The 23950-nt window shown below is 35.8% G+C and overlaps 2 protein-coding genes across 6 annotated transcripts in view; one reads left to right on the forward strand and one right to left on the reverse strand.

The window, feature by feature from the left end:
- Window positions 1-23950, forward strand: part of sev (receptor protein-tyrosine kinase sevenless) — a 1896734-nt gene that overhangs the window by 601543 nt on the left and 1271241 nt on the right. For all 5 annotated transcript variants that reach the window (XM_089239534.1, XM_089239532.1, XM_089239533.1 and 2 more), the window contains one exon: window positions 5130-5283. In XM_089239534.1, coding sequence (XP_089095660.1) covers window positions 5130-5283 — 154 coding nt within the window. The remainder of the gene's footprint in view (window positions 1-5129; window positions 5284-23950) is intronic.
- On the reverse strand, window positions 12646-15583 carry LOC149080419 (uncharacterized). Its single transcript, XM_089238552.1, has 3 exons — window positions 15403-15583; window positions 14365-14719; window positions 12646-14021 (listed from the first exon to the last, which is right to left on the reverse strand). The coding sequence occupies exons 1-3, from the start codon at window positions 15568-15570 to the stop codon at window positions 12646-12648; spliced, it is 1899 nt and encodes a 632-aa protein (XP_089094678.1). The 5' UTR covers window positions 15571-15583.

The raw sequence follows: 23950 nt of genomic DNA on the forward strand, positions 1-23950 counted from the left end.
AACTTGAAAACACTGACACCAACGAATAAAAAACACGCGCAAACATAGTTGCTTCGTCTTCCTTCAGCCTCCACCTGGCTACGTCACTAGTTGTGACGCGGGGCTAACGAGAAAGAGAGGGCTACGGCACTCGAAAGTCACTTGACCAACTGTGTCCTACTTTTTTTTGTTGCTCGTTCGTGTTGCTGCTTGCTTTAGCTGAGAGGACGACATTTTTTCAGTGCTTCGAATATGCGATCCGATAATCAAGCTGAATAATACTTTATCTTTGCCAATTTTAGCTTCTGAGAAACATCCAAATACAGGTGAGTGTTAAATACATTTTCTACCATCTTTATTATTATTAATTTAACATATTTGTCTATATAAAGTAAATCAAATTGTGTATGTACCACGTGCAATGCTGTTCGTATTTCTGGCATGGAAATTGCATGATTTAACTAATCAGTAGGGGTATAATAATTAATTAAGCTTGCGAAATGATGAACAGCTTGACTAAAGTAACTAATAATTTTTATTCAAATCATCTAGAAAAGCGTTGATACGTTGATACACATGTATGGTGCAAATTTTTTGCCTATGATGAGAGTATAATGTAAATAAAATGCACATGTACACTCATAGCACTTAAATAAAATTATGGCTATGGTTAGTATAATGCAAATAGAATTTTACAAGATGAGTGGGTTTATCAATTTAAAGTGTAATGATAGTAATTAAGTAATTAAGTAATCGTTTTGTTTGAACAATACTTTTTATTAGCATTGTATATAATTTTTTTTTATTATTGCATATTTCAATAAAGTAATAGCAATTTTTCTTTAAATTCAATATTGGCTAATAGGTTTTTATTTTTTCTGTTTATAGATAGATTGCAATGCCCAAGCGATGTATGTGGCAAGTTGGTGATCAACGATTTGTTCACCAAGCGAGGAGCAGGAGCCTCTGAGGTCACAGTAAAAAAAATAAGCAATTTTCCTTTAAATTCAATATTGGATAAATTTTTTTCTTCTGTTTATCCGTATATAGTCGATCCCGCTTATAATGTTTTCTTGCTTATAATGCTTAGTACTTCTTACTAAATAATTCTTATTAAGATTTCCCATTCAAAGCGTTTTCCCACTTATAGTATTTTTCCATGCCAGATTTTTTAAAAACCTTATAAGCGGGATCCACTGTATATATCACAATGCCCCAGCAATGTAGTGTAGCAGGTTTGCAAATGTTATGCATTAGCAGTCTTCTCCCAGAAGCACCAAGGTGCTCAATGCTCATGTCTGATTTCGTGCATCAACGCTTCAATTAAACGCCCTGTAAAAGTTACACTCAAGTATGCAGATTTTTTCAGACACAATTCATGCAGATTTCATTGATACACATTTGCGTAATCATTTATCAATGAACAGTAAAATAAGTTTGATTAATTTTTGTAAGAACATAGCCTACATTTTATATGTTTATGCTTTGTTCATTTTGAAAGTGTGTACTGTACAGTTTCCCAACATTTGATGTAGTGGACCCCTTAGTGAATGTCAAGACAAACAACACAGACTCCTGTAGCGAAGGACAAATTCCATGTTACCTCCCCGTGAAATCCAAAATGTGTTTTTTTTAATAATTTATACATATAAAAAATTGAAGTACTAAATTACAATTTCACAACACTAAATGTGTTCTTCGTGTAATAATAGTAAATAATTGTCCCAGGGCCCGTTGAAAAACACTGCTGATCTGCTGATTTTATGTTTCCTGCTGTGTGTTGTATCTTCTATGACAATGTTTTGACATCTGTAACAAATCCTGGAGATTTCGCTCAATTTATTTTTAATATTTTTTAGGAAACTTTCTGAAGGAGAACAGTTTTGTCTCGTCGGAAAGACATGGTGGTTTCTTCTATTTAGTTGTCGCTGACGTGTTGCTGTATGTTTCTGATGAGCCTGTGATCGAGTGCGGGTTAAACAGCTGGAGTTACTATGACTCTCCTGTAGTCTCTTGATGCTTTGTCATCTGATTAGTGATGTAAGTGCATTAATTGACGAGGTTCCCACTGGCCCTATCTTCGACTGGGGCATGGCAAGATGTTTTAGATTCGTTCAAGTATTACATTTCTAATCGGTCCCAGTGTTTCGAGTGGTGATTTCATTCCTGTGAGTGTCAAATCGTTCACGTCAATTTCTTGATGTCATTATGATGATCTGCAATTTTTGTGATACTGTTTCTTGAGATGACATTTTATTGTGAGTGAGTTGAAGGCCCTTTATTCCAAGTAAGTAATGTTTATTCCAGAAAGAAAGTGGGGTTGTTGACGTTTTCCTCTTCTGGAAAAGATGCTGTATTTTTCGTCTGTTTATAAACGTTAAAATATGATACTATATTGTGGTGTGCATTTTTCGTACAATAATTAAAACAACCTGAAAGATCATTATTACTTTTATTTGGTTTTTGAGCTTATGAAGCAGAATCTGTAGTTTCAGTGGAAAATAATTTGGAATTCCCAAACAGAACTAACTGCTTTAAGATAGGTTTTCCTTTGAGCATTATTTAAGACAGTGGTTCTCAACCTTTTTTGTGACTCGCTTTTCAGTATATAATTTCTATGGTGGAGCCCTGTTTGACTCGAGGAGCCCTTTTTGTATATAATTTTTATGACGGACCCCTGTAGACCTTTTTTTTATTTTTCAAATTTACTGATTTATTTTATTTTCCTCGAGTCTCTGCGGAGCCCTTAGGAATTGCACACGGAGCCCCAAGAGTTCCGCGGAGCACTAGTTGAGAATCGCTGATTTAAGGTGTCAAGGTGGTAATATGCTCCCACAAAATTATTTTATTTCTAGAACAATTTAGTGTAAAAGAACTTTCTTTCAAAAATGATATTTGATCGAGAACTCATGTTGTTTAGAAAAATTTTCAAAGTAGGTTGCAAAATAGCACACAATAAACAAAAATAAATATTCTCCATGTTCAAGACAAAAATGATAGAATCCTAACATTTTAAAATCTAGAAATCCACCTGAGTGGTTTTTTTTTTTTGGGTGAGGAAAATTATAGCAATTGTGGTTATGTCGCAAAATTGTTGTGTACATTTGTAGTATTTGGTGGCTTCAACACACTTTGGTGGTTTTTCTTTCTTGCGAAACTTCAGCTTTGTAACAAATTATGCATTAAATTATTGAAAAATAAAAATTTTGTACACTTCTGTATGGTTTTTTTCTCATATTTCAGTATTTTTTCACAGTGAATAAGCAGTTTACAAAATTTCTTTAATGTGCAAAAAGTTGTATTTTACTTCATAGAATCTATAGATCTTGAATCACTAAGAGCGGTATTCACCGACATGGTTTAAGCTATAGGCACAATTTTTTAATAAGAGATCGACACGGATTGGTTAAATTCAGGGTTTTAACCACTCTATGTTGATCTCTTATCCAAAAATTGTAACTACAGGTTTAAACAATGTCTGAATACGGCCCTTATGCAAATAAACTTTATTTCAGTATGTGTTTGACCAATAGATTGTCATTCGAGGGTTATGAAAATGCATTGGAATATAATACTTGGTGAACCTGAAAAAATTTACTTGAAGGGTTCTTTTCCAGATATCTTTATTTCTAGAGTTTACGAAGTGTATATGAGCTATTAAAAGCAATTAAATCGGTGCAGTATATTTTCAGTAGTTTGTTATCCCAGTTTTAAGGGTAAAAAAATGTTTTTATTCTAGTGTTTATAATTTTTCAAAAAAAAAAGTCTTATTCACAGGTTTTTGCATAATATATTGCGTATATACATTATATTAGACCTTTGACATTGGGGGCCCCATATCGCCTAGGAACCTTGCTCCAGGATGTGGGGGCCATGAGATTTGTATACAGTAATTATCTAATAAGAAGAAAATATATCTATCTAATATTTGAGGGAAAGTGACATTCAAATTTGTGTAGAAAGACTTGGAAGAAGCTTAATATTTCGTTATATAAGGTTATATCATTTTTTCTCTTTAAACTGTTTGGGGCAGAACATATTTTGCAAACAGAATGCGTATTTATATGCTGTGAAAGATCGCAGGGAATGTTCTGCAAAGTTGGAAGAACTTGGCTATTGCAGAGGATATTTTGCAAGAAAGCCATGCTACGGGCGCATACGGGGAACAGGGAGAAAGCTAGGACCCAGTTGGTCACGTGATCGTCGTTTCTGCTAGGAGTGCCATAGCCCTCTCTTTCTCGTTAGAACTCCTTAATACACATAATATATGAAGTCGTCTTATTTCTCGTTAGCCCCGTTGTGACGTCAGCAGTGTGGAGGCTTTCTTATCTATAGGGGGTGTTGGCTAAGCTCTATAAATTGAAGGCTATAGATTTGTATCTATAGCATAAAACCCAAGGATGACATTAAGAAAATGGCACTTGACTCGGGGATTTATCCCATTTCGCTCTGCAGTTTTTCGTACTGAGCAGGACTGTAGAGTCAGATTTTCTAAAATAAACCTGTATACCCTTCGGGATGGATCAGGGGTGCACCAGAAGCATTTTCCTTCTAGGTAGTAGTAGTATTGCGTACAGCATAAACAAGAGAAGAAAGTTTTTATTATCTGTTTTTTTTTATAATTATTATTCTTAATTTAGAGGAGCATTTATTATCTCGCAATCGAAAAAAAAAATATTCTTCTCCAAAATAGGTGGCAACATAGGCGTACACAGAATTTTCTCTAGGGGGGAGGTTTCGAAACTCTTTTCCTTCTGGGGGGGGGGGGCGTTACGTTTTTTCCGGCAAAATAGAACTATAATCTCGGCTTGAGGGGGATTAGAACCCGAACCCCTACACTTTGCATATGCAAATGAGTGGCAATTTCTAGAAGATTGATTTACACCTTGGCAATTATAATGCGGATCAGGAAAATATTCACAACCCCTTGAAGGGTTAACATAATTTTTGTTATTGCAATGCGGCTTTATCACCGCCTTTGTAACTTTAACTCTTCCCGCCATTTGTTTTGCACTAATTGATATCAATTTGTGTGTGTGTGTGTGCTTCTGGTTGCTATTCTGTATTTATTCATGCATGTACTTGAAAATTATATCCTTGAAAATTATATAATAATAATATTTTTCTCTTCCTGATATTTCTTCTTATAGGACATATCAGACATGTCTGGGGGTTTCCATTTCATGTTTAAAAACCTAACTCCATCAACAAATTATGTAATAGAAATCGCAGCCAGAAACAATGCAGGTGAAGGACCTATAGATGCAAAAAATATTTCAACACCAGGACAAAATGAATTACCAGGTGATTTTTCTTAAACTCGTACATAAATATAAGTGTGTATTTTTTCATAGACTTCCGGTGCTGTATTAACACATTGTCGACGTGGAAAATCATTTTTAATTCGCCAAATGGTAAAAACAAGAGACTTGAAAAGTATTTTTTTTTTTGCACATTTTAACAACAAATGTGACGGTAAACGAGTGTAGCAGTTTTCCGGATTTCTTCCTACTAAAACGAAACGTATCAAACCACATTTTACTCATGCAACTCTTAAAACATGAATGACAATGACGTACGCAGGCAAGTTAATTGCAGCTGAAATGGAATTGTCAAAGGAAGGCTGCATTTTTCTGTCATGAAGTTACTTGATTAGAAAAAAGATGCTGTTTGTTTATTTGTAGCAGCTAATTAGTGTTTAAATTATACCTATAAAAACTTAATTACGTGGTGATTTATCACCATGTGATCAAAAGAAATTTGGTAGTTATGTTCAGAGAAAAACTGGAGCAGTTTTGCTACAACTAAAAACTGGTGAAAAAGCAACCTCATTGCAATTTTTTAGTACTTTTTTACACTGAAATTAGGTCAGTAACAATCTTATCACATTTAACATGGTTACAGAGTGAATCTTTAAAATGCAGATATCTCAAAACAGGGAGTTTTCAGTTCGTGAATTTTCGAACTGAGCTGTCGGGAATTCTGTATCGTCGACCTACGTCACAATATTGATATGTTTATACAGGGTGATCAGCGAATAAGCCCTTATTTCAAAATTAAATATCTCTACAACGAAGATCAATAGAATTATGCGGTAAACGGTACGTTTATTAGCAAAACTGTAAGAATGTTGTACAGAAATTTTGAAAATCTAGTTTTTTTTAAAATTTTTTAAAATTAAAAAAAAAAAAAAAACTGGAGATTTTGGGGTTCCGAAAATCCTCATTTGTGTGAAGAGAAACCACTGCATTCGCCTAAAATTACTGCATGGGCTGCAGTATGCGCCATGTGTGCTGACAAATTGTTCCAAAATTGTAACGTAACGTTCAGTAGTACTCGTTTCTCGCACGAAGAAGGGGCCGATAATGCCTCTGGTGCATACCGCAGCCCATGCAGTAACTTTAGGCGAATGCAGTGGTTTCTCTTCACACAAATAAGGATTTTCGGAAGCCCAAAATCTCCAGTTTTGTTTTGTTTTTTTTAATTTTAAAAAATTAAAAAAAAAACTAAATTTTCGAAATTTCTGTACAACATTCTTACAGTTTTGCTAATAAACGTACTGTTTACCGCATAATTCTATTGATCTTTGTTATAGAGATATTTAATTTTGAAATAAGGGCTTATTCGCTGACCACCCTGTAAAACAATGGTAAATATACAATGCGATTCATTCAGAATTATACTTAAAAGAAAATAATCAATTGCAATTATTTTTTCCCCTGTTGATGCTTGCCAGGTTTAATCATGAAAGAAGTGAGAGTCCTGCGTTTGAAATTATGCAAATAGTTACAGTTACTTTAAATATGGATTTGGAATAGCAAGATCCCGAGGGCAAGGCAGGAATTAGGACCTCTGTGACTTGAGTTCAAATAGAAATAGACCTTTTGTGTTATAATACAATAATTCTTTGTTTCTGCTACTGATGAAGGAACTTCATATAGTTCCGAAACGCGTATAGCCGTGGTTCTTTTGCAATTTTGGGTTCATCTACGTCGGCTTTCAATTGTATTGTCCAAATATTTTGGTTATCTAGTGAATAATGCCTGCTAGATAATATTTTGGATAGAAAACTAACAAAATATACGGTTCCGTTCACAATCCCGCAGACGAAATCCGGACAAGCCACAATCCCGACAGGTCAGAATCCCAACAAGTCAAAATCCCAACAGGGTGAAATTGAAAAATTTAATTTCGCCGTATAAGCCGCACTTCGTGATTTCCATCGGGATTTAAATTTCTCGCGGCGAGGGGCGTTGTGGCACCGATGCGAATGATAAATTGCGATCAAATAAATTTTCAAATTTTAATTTCGCCGTATAAGCCGCACTTCGCGATTTCCGTCATGATTTGAATTTCTCGCGGCGAGGGCCGTTGGGGCGCTGATGAGAATGATAAATTGCGATGAAATAAATTTTCCAATTTTAATTTCAAATCTATTATGCAGTGGAGTGTGCGAGATGTGACGTTATGTCCTGTTATTCTGAAAGCCTATTGAACTTGTTTACGTCGAATGGACGCTTTTCATTGCTAAGCTGCAGGGCCGGTTTAACCATGCCATAAGCACGTGGTTAGGGCATCAGGAGAAAAGGGTCACCACAAAAAATGATCAAATAGGTGGTACATTTTTTTAAATGCACAATTTTTTCTCAGCATCAACCATCCGGTAAGAAATTCTAAAATTTTTAGAGCACTGGATTGCACAGTTGAAGATCTTTATCGAAAGGTTGACCAGGGCCACAATTAAAAGATGGCAGGGGAGGGTCTGTTTTCCGTAGGCTGGACCAGTAAGGGCGTGGAGCTTATTATTTTTCCGTTAAAAATTACGTGGAGGGGTACCAAAATACTCTTAAATATAATAAAATAATAATGTAGGTACAGACCCATTGCGATAGTAAATTTTTGTTTATAGTTGTGGCCCTATGGTTTACACAAAGCAGAGAAACTAAAAGTTAATTTCGAACAAGAACTCGCGTTAATGCTCAGTTTTTTGATTGAGAGATTTTGCTCTATTTCCATAAAGTAAGCCCAGAGCTACCTCAACAGCATCATCCCCCAGGTAAAACAAATTTTTCTAAGGCTCCTATCTAGCTATACAGGGTGTCCTGTACGTGCTAGTGCTGCCATTTCTTATCAACCGTCCGTCGGAGAGGTATAGTTTCACTTTAAAAAATTCTCAAAATACTTTCAAAGATTACCCTTTACCAGTTTTGAGAGTGGAAATAGTGTGTTTTTCAACGGTTAGCCGATGCGAAGATGAATTTAGGAAAGAAAGAACATTCAACTGTCTTTGCAGGGAATCGAACCCACGTCCTCTCACTTGCCGGGTGAGCGCCTTAGACTGCAATGGCAACGAATGTCTCAATCTTTCCTTAGAGCTTGTGTGCGCTGAACGGGACCTTACATGGACTGGTGGCAGTGTGGCTGACAACAGACTTTGGCCTGAGTTAGGTTCAACCGTTCATCGCACACAAATTCCAATGAAAAATTGAGATATTCCTTGCCTTTGTAGTCTAGTGCGCTCACCGAGAAAGCTCGAGAACGTGGGTTCGGTTCCTGGCAAGAGCAGTTGAATTTTTCTTTCCTAAATTCATCTCGCATCAGCCAACCGTTGAAACCTTCGTATGGATAGCGGAAAGTGATATCATCCTCGGAAAATAACAGTGTATCACAAAATAAGAAATCTAAATTTTTCTTCGATTTCCCGTTCTCTAACTTCCAATTAGAAAGTTATTGCATTGCCTCACTTGATGCCAAAAGAAAAAAATGCATGTTTCTAAGTGCAATATTCGCTAAGATATTTGAATTCAAAAACTGGAGAAAAGTTATGAAAGGACAGCACAAACTAATCGACAATGCTCCTTTCCCTCATTTATGCTGTCCTTTCCAACTTCCCTTCGAATTTTGAATTCAAATATCTCAGCAAACATTGTAGTTGTCAAATTGGAATTTTTTTTGTTAGCCTCAGGAGATGCAGTGCAGCCACTTTATAATTAGAAGTTAGAGGACGGGAAGCTAGATTTTTGAAGCTAGATAAATCGTTGAGGGCAGCGAAAATGATGTTTGCCATGGACGGCACAAATCCTAGTTACGGCCCTGAGTATTAGTTTTTTACATTCTAACACTATAAATTCACTATAGAGGGGCCTTGAAAATTCCCGATCGGGAGGGGGCCCTTGCTACAGGATATGGGGGGGGGGGTCATGATGACAGACAGATTTATGGTTTTTGACACCCTTTTTTTCCTTAATCTTTTCATACTTCCAATCTCTAAGATTTGAAATCCATTTGATGAATACGTATAATTGGTGTCTGAAACATCTTTTGGTCTGGGCCGATTTCTGCATTGACGATAGAGGCGTTTGCCCAGAACCCCTTAATTGTGCTGGGCGTCAGAAAAACCACTTGGCCTAGGGGCCCATGAAGCTCTTAAGACGGCCGGCCCTGTTAACGAGTACAGACATCCTGGAAAATTAGAATAGACTAAGTTTTTAACGAGCCACGCCTTTGTAATTCCTAATATATCATGCTATCATTTTTATAATACACTCATGTCCATAAATTGAGGATAATGCCAGCTCCGGCAAATAAAGGTTCAGAAACAAAACAAACGTTACTTATTCATAAAGCCCATTTATTAAACAAAAGATAAAGAACAAAAACGATGGTGTATGTATGATATCATTCATAAAAACTACGATTTTTGCTCCCTGGAACAATTGTAAAAAATATCTCCTTTACAAAAACTTACTATTACATGGTTGGTATGATGGTTAATACATTGTATGTCTCCCATGCGATGAAATACAGTCCGTACAACGCCTAGGCATGCTGAGTATCAAATTATCGATCTGATCTTGGGGAAGATCACTCCACTCAGCAAGCAATGCTCTCCGAAGTTCCGGTACACATGTAGGAGGTGGTTGACGGGCTGCAACTCGTCGGCCAAGCATGTCCCACACATGCTCTATCGGATTCAAGTCAGGTGAGAATGCTGGCCATTCCATACGGGTTATATCCTCAGATTCAAGGCATTCGTTACGTTTTTGGGGAGGACGGGCGTTGTCATCCATAAACGCAAATTCTGCGCCCATGGCACCCCTAAACAAACGTACATGTTGTTCCAGAATGATGTCCCGATAAATTTGGGCTTTCATGGTTCCGGTTTAAACAAGCAGATCTGTTCTGGAACCCAGTATAATTTCACCCCAAACGAGCAATGCTGCACCACCGTAACGGTGTCGTTAAATGATGTTGTCTTGGTGGTAACGGGTACCTGGCGTTCTCCATATGAAAGTCCGACGTGAATCAGACTGCCAGCTAAACCGGGACTCGTCGGAAAACACCACACAAGCCCACTGTGACGATGTCCACTTGCATGTTCTCTACTCCAGGCTAATCGCTGCCGACAGTGAGTTGCCGTGAGCGGAACACATCTGACAGGCCTGCGAGCATAGACCAATATCTCCCAAACGTCTGGACACGGTTTGCCTTGAAACTGTGGTACCCGTCGCTGCAGATAGCTGACGATACAGGTCGGATGCTGTGCTCCGTCTGCTTCTTTTGGCAGTTACTGCCAAATACCGGTCTTCATTCGGCGTTGTAACTCGGGGGCGACCTGTACCAATACCTTCTAGAGCAGAAGACCTGACCCCGAGATTCGTGACGTCATCGAATTCCGTCCTAGAATCGTCTTCCCTGCAATATCGTTTTCCAGCAGTACCCACACACTGTGTGTGTAACGCCGTCATATATATATTTTTTCTTATCATAAAAAAAGGTTGAATTAGCTAAGAATTGAGCACTCGAATAGACGACTTTATACGTATAATTCAACATTATTTTCAAGTATCAATTAGAGCCAAATTTTTTACGAAAACTTGACAATATTTGAAAAATTACCCCATTAGAATTAATTTTTCGGAATTTCATTTCTGATTATTATAACCAAAAAAATATCCATTGAATACCAAAAGAAATTTGAGACCAATTCAACCATATATAAAATATCTTTTATTTTTCATTTAGACATTCAATATGCACCATATATTTTGTCATTTAAAAAACTATGTAATGTGTATCTTATTGAAAGGAAGAAAAAAGAACTAATGAATAAACAAATATACTTTGCTTTGTTCCTTCCAGAAAATGTTAATGTAAACTATGGATTAGGTATAGATGATTGCACGATTCTCATTCGTACACGAATGCATAACATTCTATGCTAAGATGTGATTCAAGTATAGTAATAAAAATCTATTTCAAAAATAGTTTTTTTTCAATGTCACCAGTTTCTTTGCATAAAATTGTTTTATTATTTATAACTTCTCTTAAAAATTCATTTTTATTCGAAGATTCTTTAGAAATAAGCCAGAAAAAAAAAAACAAACCAAGAACAATACGATTAATTTTGAGAATTATGTTATGAAGCAAAGTGTGATCTATAATAAAATATGAACCTGATGATATTTATAGGCTGGGGGAGCAAGAATTCTATCCAATGTTTCTCACTACACACATGGAATTACACAAGAAATAAAACTTGCCAGCTGAATTGAAAAACAATCTTTAATTGAACATTGCATTAAACATGAATTCAACATCATTTTTCAGTTTCTCAGTCATAATGTAATTATATAGAACATAACTAACAACTACAGGAGTTGGACACGACAAACGTTTAGATGGAAGTTTATCTCTCATAATCATACGAAATTTGGTTAAAGGGGTTTGTCGTGTCCACGTTTAAACACATTTCTTTTTCAGTAGTTAGATACTCTTTCTACTCTGAGCATTTAAGTGTTTTCATCAAAGCATGTGAGCAAAATATATATTCAGAAGTTGATGCCACTTTTCTGTGAAGGACTAAAATCATAACCACCATCATTTATGTACAACTTTTTTTTAAAAAAAAGGGAGGTGTAAATGTACCAGTAATGAGACACTTATTTCAAGAGATTTAAAAATAAAAAATTAATTTAAGGGGGAATTAATTTTGAGCTGATAATGATGGATAAATGTTTGATATTGAAAAGTAATTGAGTAAATATTATTTCAAGTTTGGGAGCTAACTAATTAAATGTTTTAAGTGGCCCATACATTTACCGAACTTGATTAAAACACTCACGTTTCCTCTTTGCACATTTTTCATTCCTAATCTCCCCTTTTTTCTTTGTCACCAAATCATTTTTATTCATACACAGATTTTTAAGTAAAATATTAGATGAAATCCATAAAATTTGTTGAGCAATGTCAGCTTCCCTGTGACCATTACAACATTCATATACATTTCCTAAAATTTCAAACTCTTCCAAGGTGGTGAAAGATGTGTTTACAAGAACTTCTCTATGCTTTGCTCTCAACATAAATTCAACATCATTTTTCAGTTTCTCAGTAACAATGTAATTGTATAGAACATAATTAACTACTACAGGAGTTGGGCACGTCAAACCCCCTTTATCCAAATTTTTTATTAGTATAAAACTTTTATCATTTTCACACATTTCTTTCTCAACAGTTAGGTAGTCCTTACATTGTAAGTATTTGAGTTTTTTCATTAAGGCATGGGAGCAATATCCTGCTATGTACATGAGCACTTTCAAATATTTAGTGGCTGCCTTTACGTCATCATCTACTATACAAACATTTTCACCTTCGCATTCACTCAAATTAACTGTGAATGAGTGTGAATGTTCCACCTATAAGCGAAATGTCAGCCGATGCCAAGCTTTGCACTCTCAGTTTCTTTTCGCACTCAAAGACCTGCCTGAGAGTGACATTGCATTGAGCACCTGCTAATTGTCTGTATTTGCCAAACCTAGAGTCCAAATCATCCGTTTGGATTTTTCCAGGCAAAATATATACAAATCCCAATTCTTCTATACAATATTTTGTTAATTCCAAAATAGCTGTTGTTGTCTGTTCGAGAGCCTCGTGAGTTTCCTTTGAGAGCCCTCCCGTTAGACAATTCATTGCTTTCCAACTATTCAACCACACAAGGAAATCTTCTAGAAAATCAACTTTTTCATCATGATCTCCTTGCATAGGGGTCATAAACGGGTCCCTTTGATTTCTGCCTTTAAAAGCACTTTTTACATTCATTATCTCCCACCACTTTATGATTGCTCTGATAAATTCAGCAGTATCAGTAAAATGACGGATATTTCTGTCTGGAATCAATATATTTAAAGCCTCGCAAACAAACTTATTGAAGACTTTGAGTACAAGTTTGACGTTTTGTCTCTCTAAATTAGAAGGTCTGAGAGATTTCCGTGTTAGCCCTCTTGCATATGAGACAACATTTGCAGAGTCTATGTCATACAGTTGTCTCAATGACGCAAAAGATGCTGTACAAAAATTGTCAACTGAAACATCAAAGTTCGGGTAAAAATAGCACTTGCCATCATTTCTTTGATTCAACCAGTTATTTCTGATATTTTTTAACAAATGCACACTATCTATAACAAAAAATAGTGGTCTGGATGGACACTGAGGATGGGGATACACATATAAATTCTTATGTGGCTTTGTGAACAAGCTCATTGCTTTTCTATTGATAGCATTGTTATCAGTGACAACGCCAATAACTGTGAAACCAATATTTTCTAAACCTAAAATAACTTTTAGGATAACATTATGTAACAATTCATGATTTATCTTGAACACAGGTGAAATATGCACAACTTCTTTAAAAGAGGACATTAGGCTTGAAACCATAAACACGAAAGCACTCTTCGCAGCTTCTTCTGTGTTGAAGGCCATGCCAACAACAGAACCTCCCTTATAATCAAAATAAGGTTTTATGTAAATTTCATCAACAAGAAGAATAACTTTTTTATCTGCATCAGAAATATATTTTGCTCTGTCTTTTATGTACATTAAGAAATTTTGACTCATCTCCTCGGTTGGTGAAACCGGTAATCGCTGACTAATTTTCCTCAAAGTTGATGGATGAGGCAGTATCATTTTATTGCTAGATCTTATAAATTTGTACGCATGTGGCGAAATTGAATGTAACAGAGTAGCTACTATGATGTCATTAGAGTATTTAAAATTGTTTTTTGCACAAAAAGCAATCTTAATTTGTTTCTCTACAAAATTTATAAGTAATTAATTCATTTTCATCAGTCTACAAAGAAGACAGAGCATCATTTAAGAAATCTATTTTAGAGGAATTTTCCTCACACATAGGATTCATACTTTTAAGTGTGTCTAATATGTCAATTAAGTCATTGAAATTTGTCAACTTATATGGGAGGGTAAATTTTGAAATTTTTTTCAATGTAATACTTTTTAGATAAACAGAAACATCAAGATTACTTACAACCACTGAATGCGAAATCTGTGGGTATGGTTGTATATCCAAATGATAAACACAAAATTTATCACTTTGATTTGGCACTTCGTAAAAATTGTCAAAACCAAATGTTTCAACACATTGCTGTAAATCTTCCATGCTGCTGATCTGTCTCTGTTGAGAATATGTTGCTGCATCAGTCACACTTTCCTCGAGGGCTTTTTCTAAGCGTTCATTCTCTCTCAGTGTTTTTTTGGAGTTTGGAGATAATCTTCGTTCAATAGGAAGTGCTATAGAAGTTGAGGGATATCCTTCGAAGATGCATGGCACCGCGTTCTTCTTTCTTCTCTTAATTTTCAACGGAGCTGTTACAGTCTTGCCACTTTTTTCATCAAAAGCCGATGATTCTGTTATCAAATCCGTGGCGAGAAAATGCAGTTCAAATACCTAGACATAAAATAAGCATAATCAGACTGATGGCTATTGGTAATAACATGAAATTAATTTAGTCTCTTTCCATTACTCTGACCATTACTTGTTCTCCATAAGAGACGGGACAAATAATCTGCTGCTAAATTATATAATACATTACCAGTTAAATAATTATTATATACTACTATCATAGCTAGTTACATACTAGTTCATAAATTATATGGTGCATTACTAGTTAGGAGTAAATAATGATTTAAATTTCCTTGATTGGATATGAAATTGTAATTAATTAAAAACAAAAATCATTGTGAGTAGTATTAACGTACTATGTATCATTGTCAAATTTTATTGTCAGTATCATGGCAATATCGCCCAATTACCAGTTCTTCAATATCTATTGAAATAAAAAAAAAATTCCATACTCAAAATTCAATATAATTTAAATTTATGAATAATTTCATTTTTTAATTAAAAACATTAATTTCATTTACAATTGTGATGAATTTTAAGAATATTAATATTCGACCAAGGAATATTTGATCTCTGGCCAAAATATTAGCTGAATATTTGGTACTCGGTTATTCCGCCGAATCACTATTTGTCCCATCTCTATTCTTAATAGGTTACTGAATCAGAGTTAATATTTTGCATTTCATTTCGTTGTTTTTTTTAAATTTTTCTCAAAGAATAAAATATACGAAATGAGCACTTACACTACTGCGATTATTAGGTACGAAGTCCTTTCTTTGGATGGCATTCAACCACTTCCTCTTCAGTTCTTCACTCTTTGGAAATGAAAATACAGATACTTTTGGACCTGACACATAATTTCCTTTGCAATGTGGTACACAGCACTTGTCAGGCATATTGCTAGTAAAATATCTCTAAATGACAACGTGCGTTCGTTACGAACTGATGTTTTAATGGCGATTACTTGGGAGAAGTAGCGTCGGTTCGGGGAGAGCGCCGAGAAGAAGAAAAATCTTTCTCATTTAGGCCGGAGTGTAATGACGTCACAGCATCGAAAATATCGCGGGCGAAGGCTTTCTGCTCTAGATGGTATTGCCTGTACTGTAACGTCTACTGATATTTCTGTTATCTTGGAATCGTTGTCAAAGCCTAGAGATGACACTTTGGGCAATTCCAAGTTCCTCGGATACTTCCATCTGAGTACGCCCACATTCCAGGCGGCCGGTAATTCTACCACGTAAAAAATCATCCACATGCGTCCTCTGTGTCATAACTATTCGCTTATGGCACTGAGCGCCTTACAGAACTCTTGTGAACAATTTTACTTCTTTGTCACCATTCCTTATATACCCCCCTCTTACACTCTCGCCATTGTGACGTACTATCGGCATCATCTGGTGGCTTCCTGAAATTTGCATATCATTCTTTCAGATGTGTGTGATAATTCTACAGGTGAAATTTTTACTTCAGATTTCGATTTCCGTGTGATTCTGAATTATCCTTAATTTATGGACATGAGTGTATATAATGATAATAACTTTAAAATAAATAACGCTACGACCATGTGAAAACCTTATTGAAAACCATATAACTGACATAAAATGTGCGGAAAGCCATTATTAAAACCAAGATAATAAGCATACTATGCTTCATTATTATTATTACTTTTTTTGACATTTTCGGCAATTCTATCGTTCAAGTTGAGTCTTGTTTTGGTACATGAAAAATTGGTCAATCATTAGAAAAATGTGAACACAAACGAAAACACAACACACACATTGCATAACCTTTTTTTCTATACATTTATTTACAGAAGTTGTGGGCAATCGACAAACTTTTTTCACATAATTCATAAATGAAAAATGCATAAAAATGAAATGAAATACACGGAGGAACAAACCCCTGCTTGCGAACTGATCTGGCTCACTTAAAAATGTACCCATGAATTCCGAAACAAAATATTATAATTTGAGAAATTATGCATTACCAAGTGAGGTCGAATAATGTGTTCGGAATAGAATCATGTTATGCATTATACATTTTTTTGCGATTACAACAGTGAAGAATATAAGTCAGTACGACATCATCATAGGCGTAAAATAATAGGAAATGTCGGGAGCAGTAACTGATATAAAATGTGCGGAAAGCCATTGTTGAAACCAAGATAATAATAGTTGTTGGGGAGGGGTGTTCAGAACCCAATATTTGTGTAGAAATTTAGGAATCACAGAGATGGAATAAATTTAGAAAGGGCCATGACAGGTGGTTTGGAGGGCTGCAGAGAGCTGAGAAGAAAAAATAAGGTGTGAAGAAATAATGCTTTTATATTGACTATATACACTTGCAGAATCCAACAAAACCAGGGCCGTCTTAGGGCATGGACCCATCTAGGCCTCACCTCTCACATTTTGCAGCAAGTTCCCTAGGATATGGTTTTTCGCAGGCCCCCGGCTAGATTTTTCACAGACCCCTCCTCTATATTAAATTTAGTGGGAAAGACAAAAAAATTATGGAAACCATATCAGGCCCCGGGCTGCAGTTCTGTCAGTCCCACTCTTGTGAGGGGTCATGCCCGGGGTCTCATGTCCACAAGTGACTCCACCTTATGATATTTTGTACAGTACGATAAATTTTTTAAAATAAGTAGGAAATATGTAGGCTGTTTATTTCCGGCTAAGTATAGGACTACCATAGCATCACTTTGCCTGAGGGGCCCATGATGTTGAGACGGTCCTGAATAGAACTCGGATTAGTGGGCAGCTCAATAAATTCTAGGCCAGTGGTCTGGAGGCCAATATTATTTGCAAAAATTTTCATTCAGTATAAATTCACTGAAAAAATCAATTCAATACGTATAAAGGATCTTGCTTCTAGGTGAGGGTCGAAGACTCAGGGGAGCCACGAGAAAAAAAATGGTCTGGGGGCAGATCCGCACGGTGCATTTCCGCATAGGGGAGATTTTGTACACATTTCCGCACAATCAAGCCCCTTCCCAAGTATCTTCTTTTTTTTTCTTTCTAACCCCTACTTTCTTTTATTGCTTTCCTGAAGTAGACAGGAGTTGTATAGGGGCCGTATCCACATTACATTAGTGTAATTTACTTCAACTATTTTTTTTTATCACTCGAGAGAATGTCGATTTTTTTTGGAATATTTCACTCCAAACTATTTTTTACCCATAAATGTTACGGGAAGTTGCTAAAGTTGTGATTATGCATAATCACTGATAGCCTCGGTAAATTGAATGAATTTTAATGTGTTTATCATTTTACCGGCGATTATTCATAATTCCTAATTGAAGTCTGTATATTTGATAAATGTAAAAAAAATTATCATTTCTCGTGTTTTCATTTAACCTGTTTATTAGTTTGCGATTCGTCCACGACACGTATTTTTCCATAAAAATTAAATTAAAATAAGTGTCGACAGATTTTCTTCACACACATAATTACGTACAAATAAAACTAGCATTCCCGATCGAATGCATAATTTTTGGTAAATTCAATTAATTCGTTGACGATTTATTGTATTTACCAATACGACCTTACGAACTGGAGAACATGCATAATCACCGATAAATGTGACGAAGTCTTGGTATATGAACAGAATCTATTAAACTAACCAAAATGGTTAAGCATAATGGATCAGAATTTGCATTTATAAAAAGGTCTCTTCGCGTTCTCCTAGAGTCATTCTTCCGCTTTTCTGAGTCTTATTTCGTCGTGCTCTGGAGTATGCCGTAAGGTTTTAGACACTATACCTACAGAGAGACATAGACTTGGTTGATGGCGTGCAGAGAAGTGCTGTGCGTGCCCTTGTTGGCACACAAGGCTTGAGCTATGAAAAAAAACCTTAATTTCTTGAATGTGTTTACGTTGGAGAAACGCAGTTGGTGGGAGTATGTAATCAAAGTGTTTATATAAAATTTTCATTGGGATGGATAGGATGGATTTTGAGTTATTAATACACCATCAATCAACTGCTTCGACAAGGGGACGCAATATCGTTTATTAAGGAAAAATTCCAGATTGTGTGGTGACACAGGGAGTTTTTCTCTAGTAGGGATGTGAATGAAATAGCTTAAGTCCGGGGTTGCGAATTCTAACACAAAGGAAATACGATAGACATAGTGGGATAGATCGAGAAGCTATTCATACTTAAATAAGACAACCATAACCTTTTTATGTGGGCAGTGTATTATATACAGTATTATTAATTTTTTTTTGGTGACATATGCTTTTATATTGGGTATTTTAGTTATATTTGACATCCATATTTTTTATGGGCATAATGTTTTCAGCCATCTCTTCGGGCAATTTGCCTGTCGTGGCCTTTGTATGTTTATATAATTACCGAATTTTTCACTTTTACCGTAACCTGTGTATGAATATTAGATATAATACGTTGTACACGTGTGTGTTAATCATTATGCTTTCTTTGATCCAGCCCACACGATGCCTCAGTCGTTGGCAGGAGAGAGAGAGAGATAGGCCACAGAAAAAACAAATCTTCCCAAAATAGCTTGTCGTCTAACTGGACATCAGTCATGTTGAATACACATTTTAGGACATCAGGATAAACTCATAAAATAAATCAATAATTTACCGATTTGAAATCTGAATATTTATGCTGATAAAGAATCATCATTGTTTACAAAATATTTAAACCCTTTTCTTTCTGCAAATGAAGTTTTGTCCCTCCACCCATTTCCTCCGGAAAAAATCGTTCGAAGGTGTACGTCCTAAAATTTATCACACTTATTGATTTAGCGTGTAAAATTAATTTGAATCCTCAACATAAATATTATAATTGAAAACAGTGTGAAATGCAAAATTTTTACTTTCTTGTCTGAAAAAACCTTGTTTTAAAATTTTTCAAAAGCACATTTACATGATGCAGGAAAAAAAAGCGGAGCTCCAAGTGAGAAATAATTATTAAATAATAACCGCGCGCACGCGCGTGAATTTGCCTGCAAAATATTTTTTTTATGTAGAAAATATAGTTTATTAAGAAAGAAAGAAAAAAAAACACAATATATATAAATATTGTGTTTTTTTATTATGGAAATAAAAATAATTTTTATAATTATTTTGCAATTAAGAAAAAAAATTTATATATACAATAAATTTCATTTATTAATTCAAAAATAATTCTGTGCTATAATGAAAAAGCATGAAGAATATTTCGGTTGAAAAAGAGAAACATGGTTAATAAAATCTAATTAGCTATGAAGTATTGTGATAATTTTTTCTTTGAATATTTTTTTTATTTCCCGGTTATACATGTTAAAACACATACTAAACTTCTGTTGCAAAAGTTTACTTCAATTTTGCAATGTAAGCTAGAGACTCCAAACATTTTTTGATATCTTTCGTGCTTGTATAATTAAGCAGAATGTGTGAAATACGTCTGTCCAGTTTAGCGTACCTTGCGCATCTTTTTTGCCCTCTAAATCCACCTCTGCTCGACTCATGTAGAACTCACTGTATTTAGATTCCTCTTTCATACCCAGGATCAGTATTCTGATATTTGGATTTGGTTTAGCCATAATGAAATTGAATCTCTTATGCCATCCTTCTAAGGCGTTGTTTGTTCTGTGTTTTCTTTTATTACAATTCCAAATATTGTTTTCAACACCAAATTTTCGAACCACTCTTTTACAAAGTAATCATAAAATTCTTGCAATTTCGGGTTTGTAGGAGAGTTTTCCTGGATGGATAGGCACCCGTTATCTACATCTTCCAATGGTAGACGTGCTAGACTGCACACATACGCACATGTAATCTTACTTCATCATTGCTCTTGTAATAATTTACGAGCCCTAAGGACTGTACATGCCGCCATAGACATTTGTTGAAATGGAAATTGCATCCGAAAATTTTGGTTAGTGGAAAGAGTCTTTCTAGAGCCTTTATTGATGCAATTTCAAAATCTACAGTCAGTGACTGAGGATTCCATCTGGCTTCTTTTAAAACAGTAAATAGTTTTGCATAAGAATCCTCCGGTTTTTTTTTTCAAGCAAAGCAAAAACTATAGGAACTATTGTGACTTCTTCATCATTCCTACTTATGTCTGCATGAATCGTATACAACTGATAAAACTGCTTACTACAACTTTTAAAAGTCCCATCTGCGAAAAAGTTTTTGAAGCTTTGAAGACCATTTCGGCCTTTGTCACTAGCAAATACTATAAATCTACAACAAACGTGATGGTGACAAGCGTGCGACACTGTCTGTACAGCAGCCATCTACAATCTTTTGCACGCGAGCGTCATGGTGCTCAAGAGTTCTCGATCCTTTGTGACGCGGCAACGTCTTCGACTATCGAACCTTTCAAGTTTCGTTAATGGATGTATTTCGAACTTTTGCAGATATTTCCTGTATATATACTGTATATTGTGGATTGAAATACAGTACTCTTGCTAATCCGACACATATCAAACCGGAGTGTGCCGGATTACCGAAATCACCCGAATACCGAAAGTTAATTGAAAAAATCCATTTAAATAATATAAAATTCTTTGCAAAGACATGCAGTGACATGATTTCCTCATCTGTGCACGAAGAAACCGCTCGTAAAAACGACGGATTACTGGACCGGCTGGACTAGCACACCGCCGGAGTGTATTGTAAAAATTTTGCAAACAAATCAAAACCCCTAAAATATCAGTGAAATTTTCAGTTTTAGAGGTACAAATAGTACTCATCTCGATTTGAAGAGAAATGTGTCCATGTGTCAAATTTGAAAACATGCTATGGATATTGCGGTAAGCCAATAAAGAACGGAAAAGGGGGGGGGGATTATATAGTGAACAAGGGGAGGGGGCGATTATTCACCTACACCCTTTTGCCTATTGAAGAATTTATTGAAGAATCAATTTCATGTAGTACATTGCGTAGGAAAAAAAAGGTAAGATATTTTACTGCGCCTACTGTGCAAGCCTCAGAAGGAAATGTTGTGATTTGGAGTTTTTTCTGTTGTTCTGATCTACGGTAAAAAATGAAGTGAATACATATTTTAACATATACAATAATGATGTATCCACCTATTAAAGGTTGTTTTCTTTCATTTATATATTTAAATTATGAGAAATTAGTTGAAAAAGCGCGAGTCAAAGATTATTTCAGTGGCACAATTTCATGAGGATACAACCCCTCTTATAACTGCAGGCCATTTATGGTAGGGAAGAAAAGAGGAAGAGACAGGAATAAAAAAAGAAAAAGAGAGACAAGAAGGACCTTTGTTTTCGCAAGTGCGGGAATGGGCTGTGCGGAATCGTCCCCAAATTCCCCATGCGCGGAAATGCACCGTGCGGAACTGTCGATACACCAAAAAAAATATGCTTCAAAGGGGCCACGGGCAAAAAAAAAGGAAAGAGAAACGCTGCTTTATATAATAACATACTCACAAAAAGTGCATAACCAGTGCGAGTTCTTTTGTGTAGCTTATAGAGTGTAAAAAGAAAGAGTAGCTTTTTGTTTGCAGGCCATTATGTTTTTTGTTAGGTCACAACAGAACCATTCAGTGCTTAACAACAGTTTTAATTGCCCGAAATACACGAACGATGTTTGTTTGTTCACTACATACCGTGGGATCTTTATTATATACCGCGGGATATGTGATTGTGGTATTTCTCATGAGGGCAATTTCTCGGACACAAGACCAGACGCATGAAAACGGAAATGTGTCAAAAAAAAAAAAAAAAATGCTCTTCTGTGCCTGCCACGCGTGTTTTTGTGCACTCATTCGCCATATGAATATGCATCTTCTTTGCGTCCTCATATTCCCACAATAAGCCGGAGAGCTTTCATGTCGTTTTCTTCGTCCCCACATAAGTAGTTAAATATACTCCAGGTATCTCATCACAATAGTTAACAAATCCATCGGATCTAGCCATTAGTCTAGACTAGTGTCCCTCAGTCGGCCGGTCGGCTAACATGGGGCACAAGCACCCCATGTTAGAACCTCGATAGGATAAAGAACTACTGAAGGGGTAGGACAAAAGCAAATACTTACAATGGCTCCGTACCAGGGACCATTCCTATGCTCTTTCCCCCTTTGAAGCCAGGGGGTGTACCACCTTCTGATTCTTAATAACCAATCATCCATACGTAAGAATCGGTTTGTAAGAATCACGTTAAGAATCGAGCTCCGAATGCAACCACGATGTGATTGTTAAAAGTTATTCTTAAGGTCACGTGACGATGGACAGGCCGATAAATTTCCCTTTTGGGGAATTTCGCCATTGGCCAATCAGCGCCCAGCTAAAAATTAACAACAGCTTGTTGTTGACAAGATAAGGAGGAAAAGAAATTTTAGAGCGACGCTAGCCTGAAAAAATGTTCGAGCCCCACCGTCGCCACACGGTCGGCTGAAGTTGGTTCTCTGTGGTTCCCAACTTCGAGGCGCAAATGCGAGCCGATCTCCCCGTTAAAAAGTCTCGCCACAGAGAGCAACAGGCCTACAAACAGTACAAATATTATACAAATAATACATACAAATATTCAGTCACTACACATCACTCACTTCACTTCTGAGATATACATGGCAGCACTGAAAAATCATACACAACACTAGATACGTACTCAGACTGTTAGGTACACACATAATTCCGGCACAACTCACTAGGTAGTAAATTGCCTATGGCAATAGACCTGAGTTGTGCTCGGTTTGAAAAAAAAAAAAAAAAAAACCCTGAAAAAATGGCGGAGATTATTTCAGCAAATGTGAATACGGTTTTGAAGAAATGATAAATACATAATATTTTTTTAACATGTTACAGTAAAAAACAAACATATCCATACTTAATCATCCGATATGATTCGAATCAAAGATTCATCCCACGTTCACTGGGATGGATCGGCCCTGGATGGATCCCTGCCACCCTCCATGAAGAGGGGCTATGCTATATATGTTATGGTGAAAGTGATAAAGAGCTGCGGTTATTATATAAATAATCACCGGCCATTTCGGTAAGTTTGATAAATTTTGCTCATATACCGTGAATCTATCACATTTGTAGGTCATTATGCATAATTGTCAAACCATGGTTAATGCGATAAATGAATCATCGTTGTGTTTACATTATGTATGTAAGTGAAGCTAACATTACAAGACTAATAATAATTTTTATAATATGCTTCATGTTTCTTTAAATTAATTGTCATGGCGAAATGAACGTGGTACTGTACATGTATTGCATAGCTGCTTCGTGGCCAAATAAAAATAATATATAGTGATCAGATAATACACCAATATTAAAAATGGTCATCGCTT

Source organism: Pholcus phalangioides, unplaced genomic scaffold (genome assembly GCF_987345545.1).
Source record: "Pholcus phalangioides strain wild (caught in Gottingen) unplaced genomic scaffold, Ppha-v1.0 ptg000011l_1, whole genome shotgun sequence".
In the NCBI taxonomy this organism is placed as follows: Eukaryota; Metazoa; Arthropoda; class Arachnida; order Araneae; family Pholcidae; genus Pholcus; species Pholcus phalangioides.

Excerpts from the sequence above, each read along its gene's own strand:
- LOC149080419 (XM_089238552.1), bottom strand. The coding sequence starts at position 15,570 with ATGCCTGACAAGTGCTGTGTACCACATTGCAAAGGAAATTATGTGTCA. Across the intron at positions 14,720-15,402 it reads GTAGTGTAAGTGCTCATTTC|GTATTTGAACTGCATTTTCT; the intron begins GTATATTTTATT and ends TTTTATGTCTAG. Across the intron at positions 14,022-14,364 it reads TTACGAAGTGCCAAATCAAA|ACTCTAATGACATCATAGTA; the intron begins GTGATAAATTTT and ends ACAATTTTAAAT.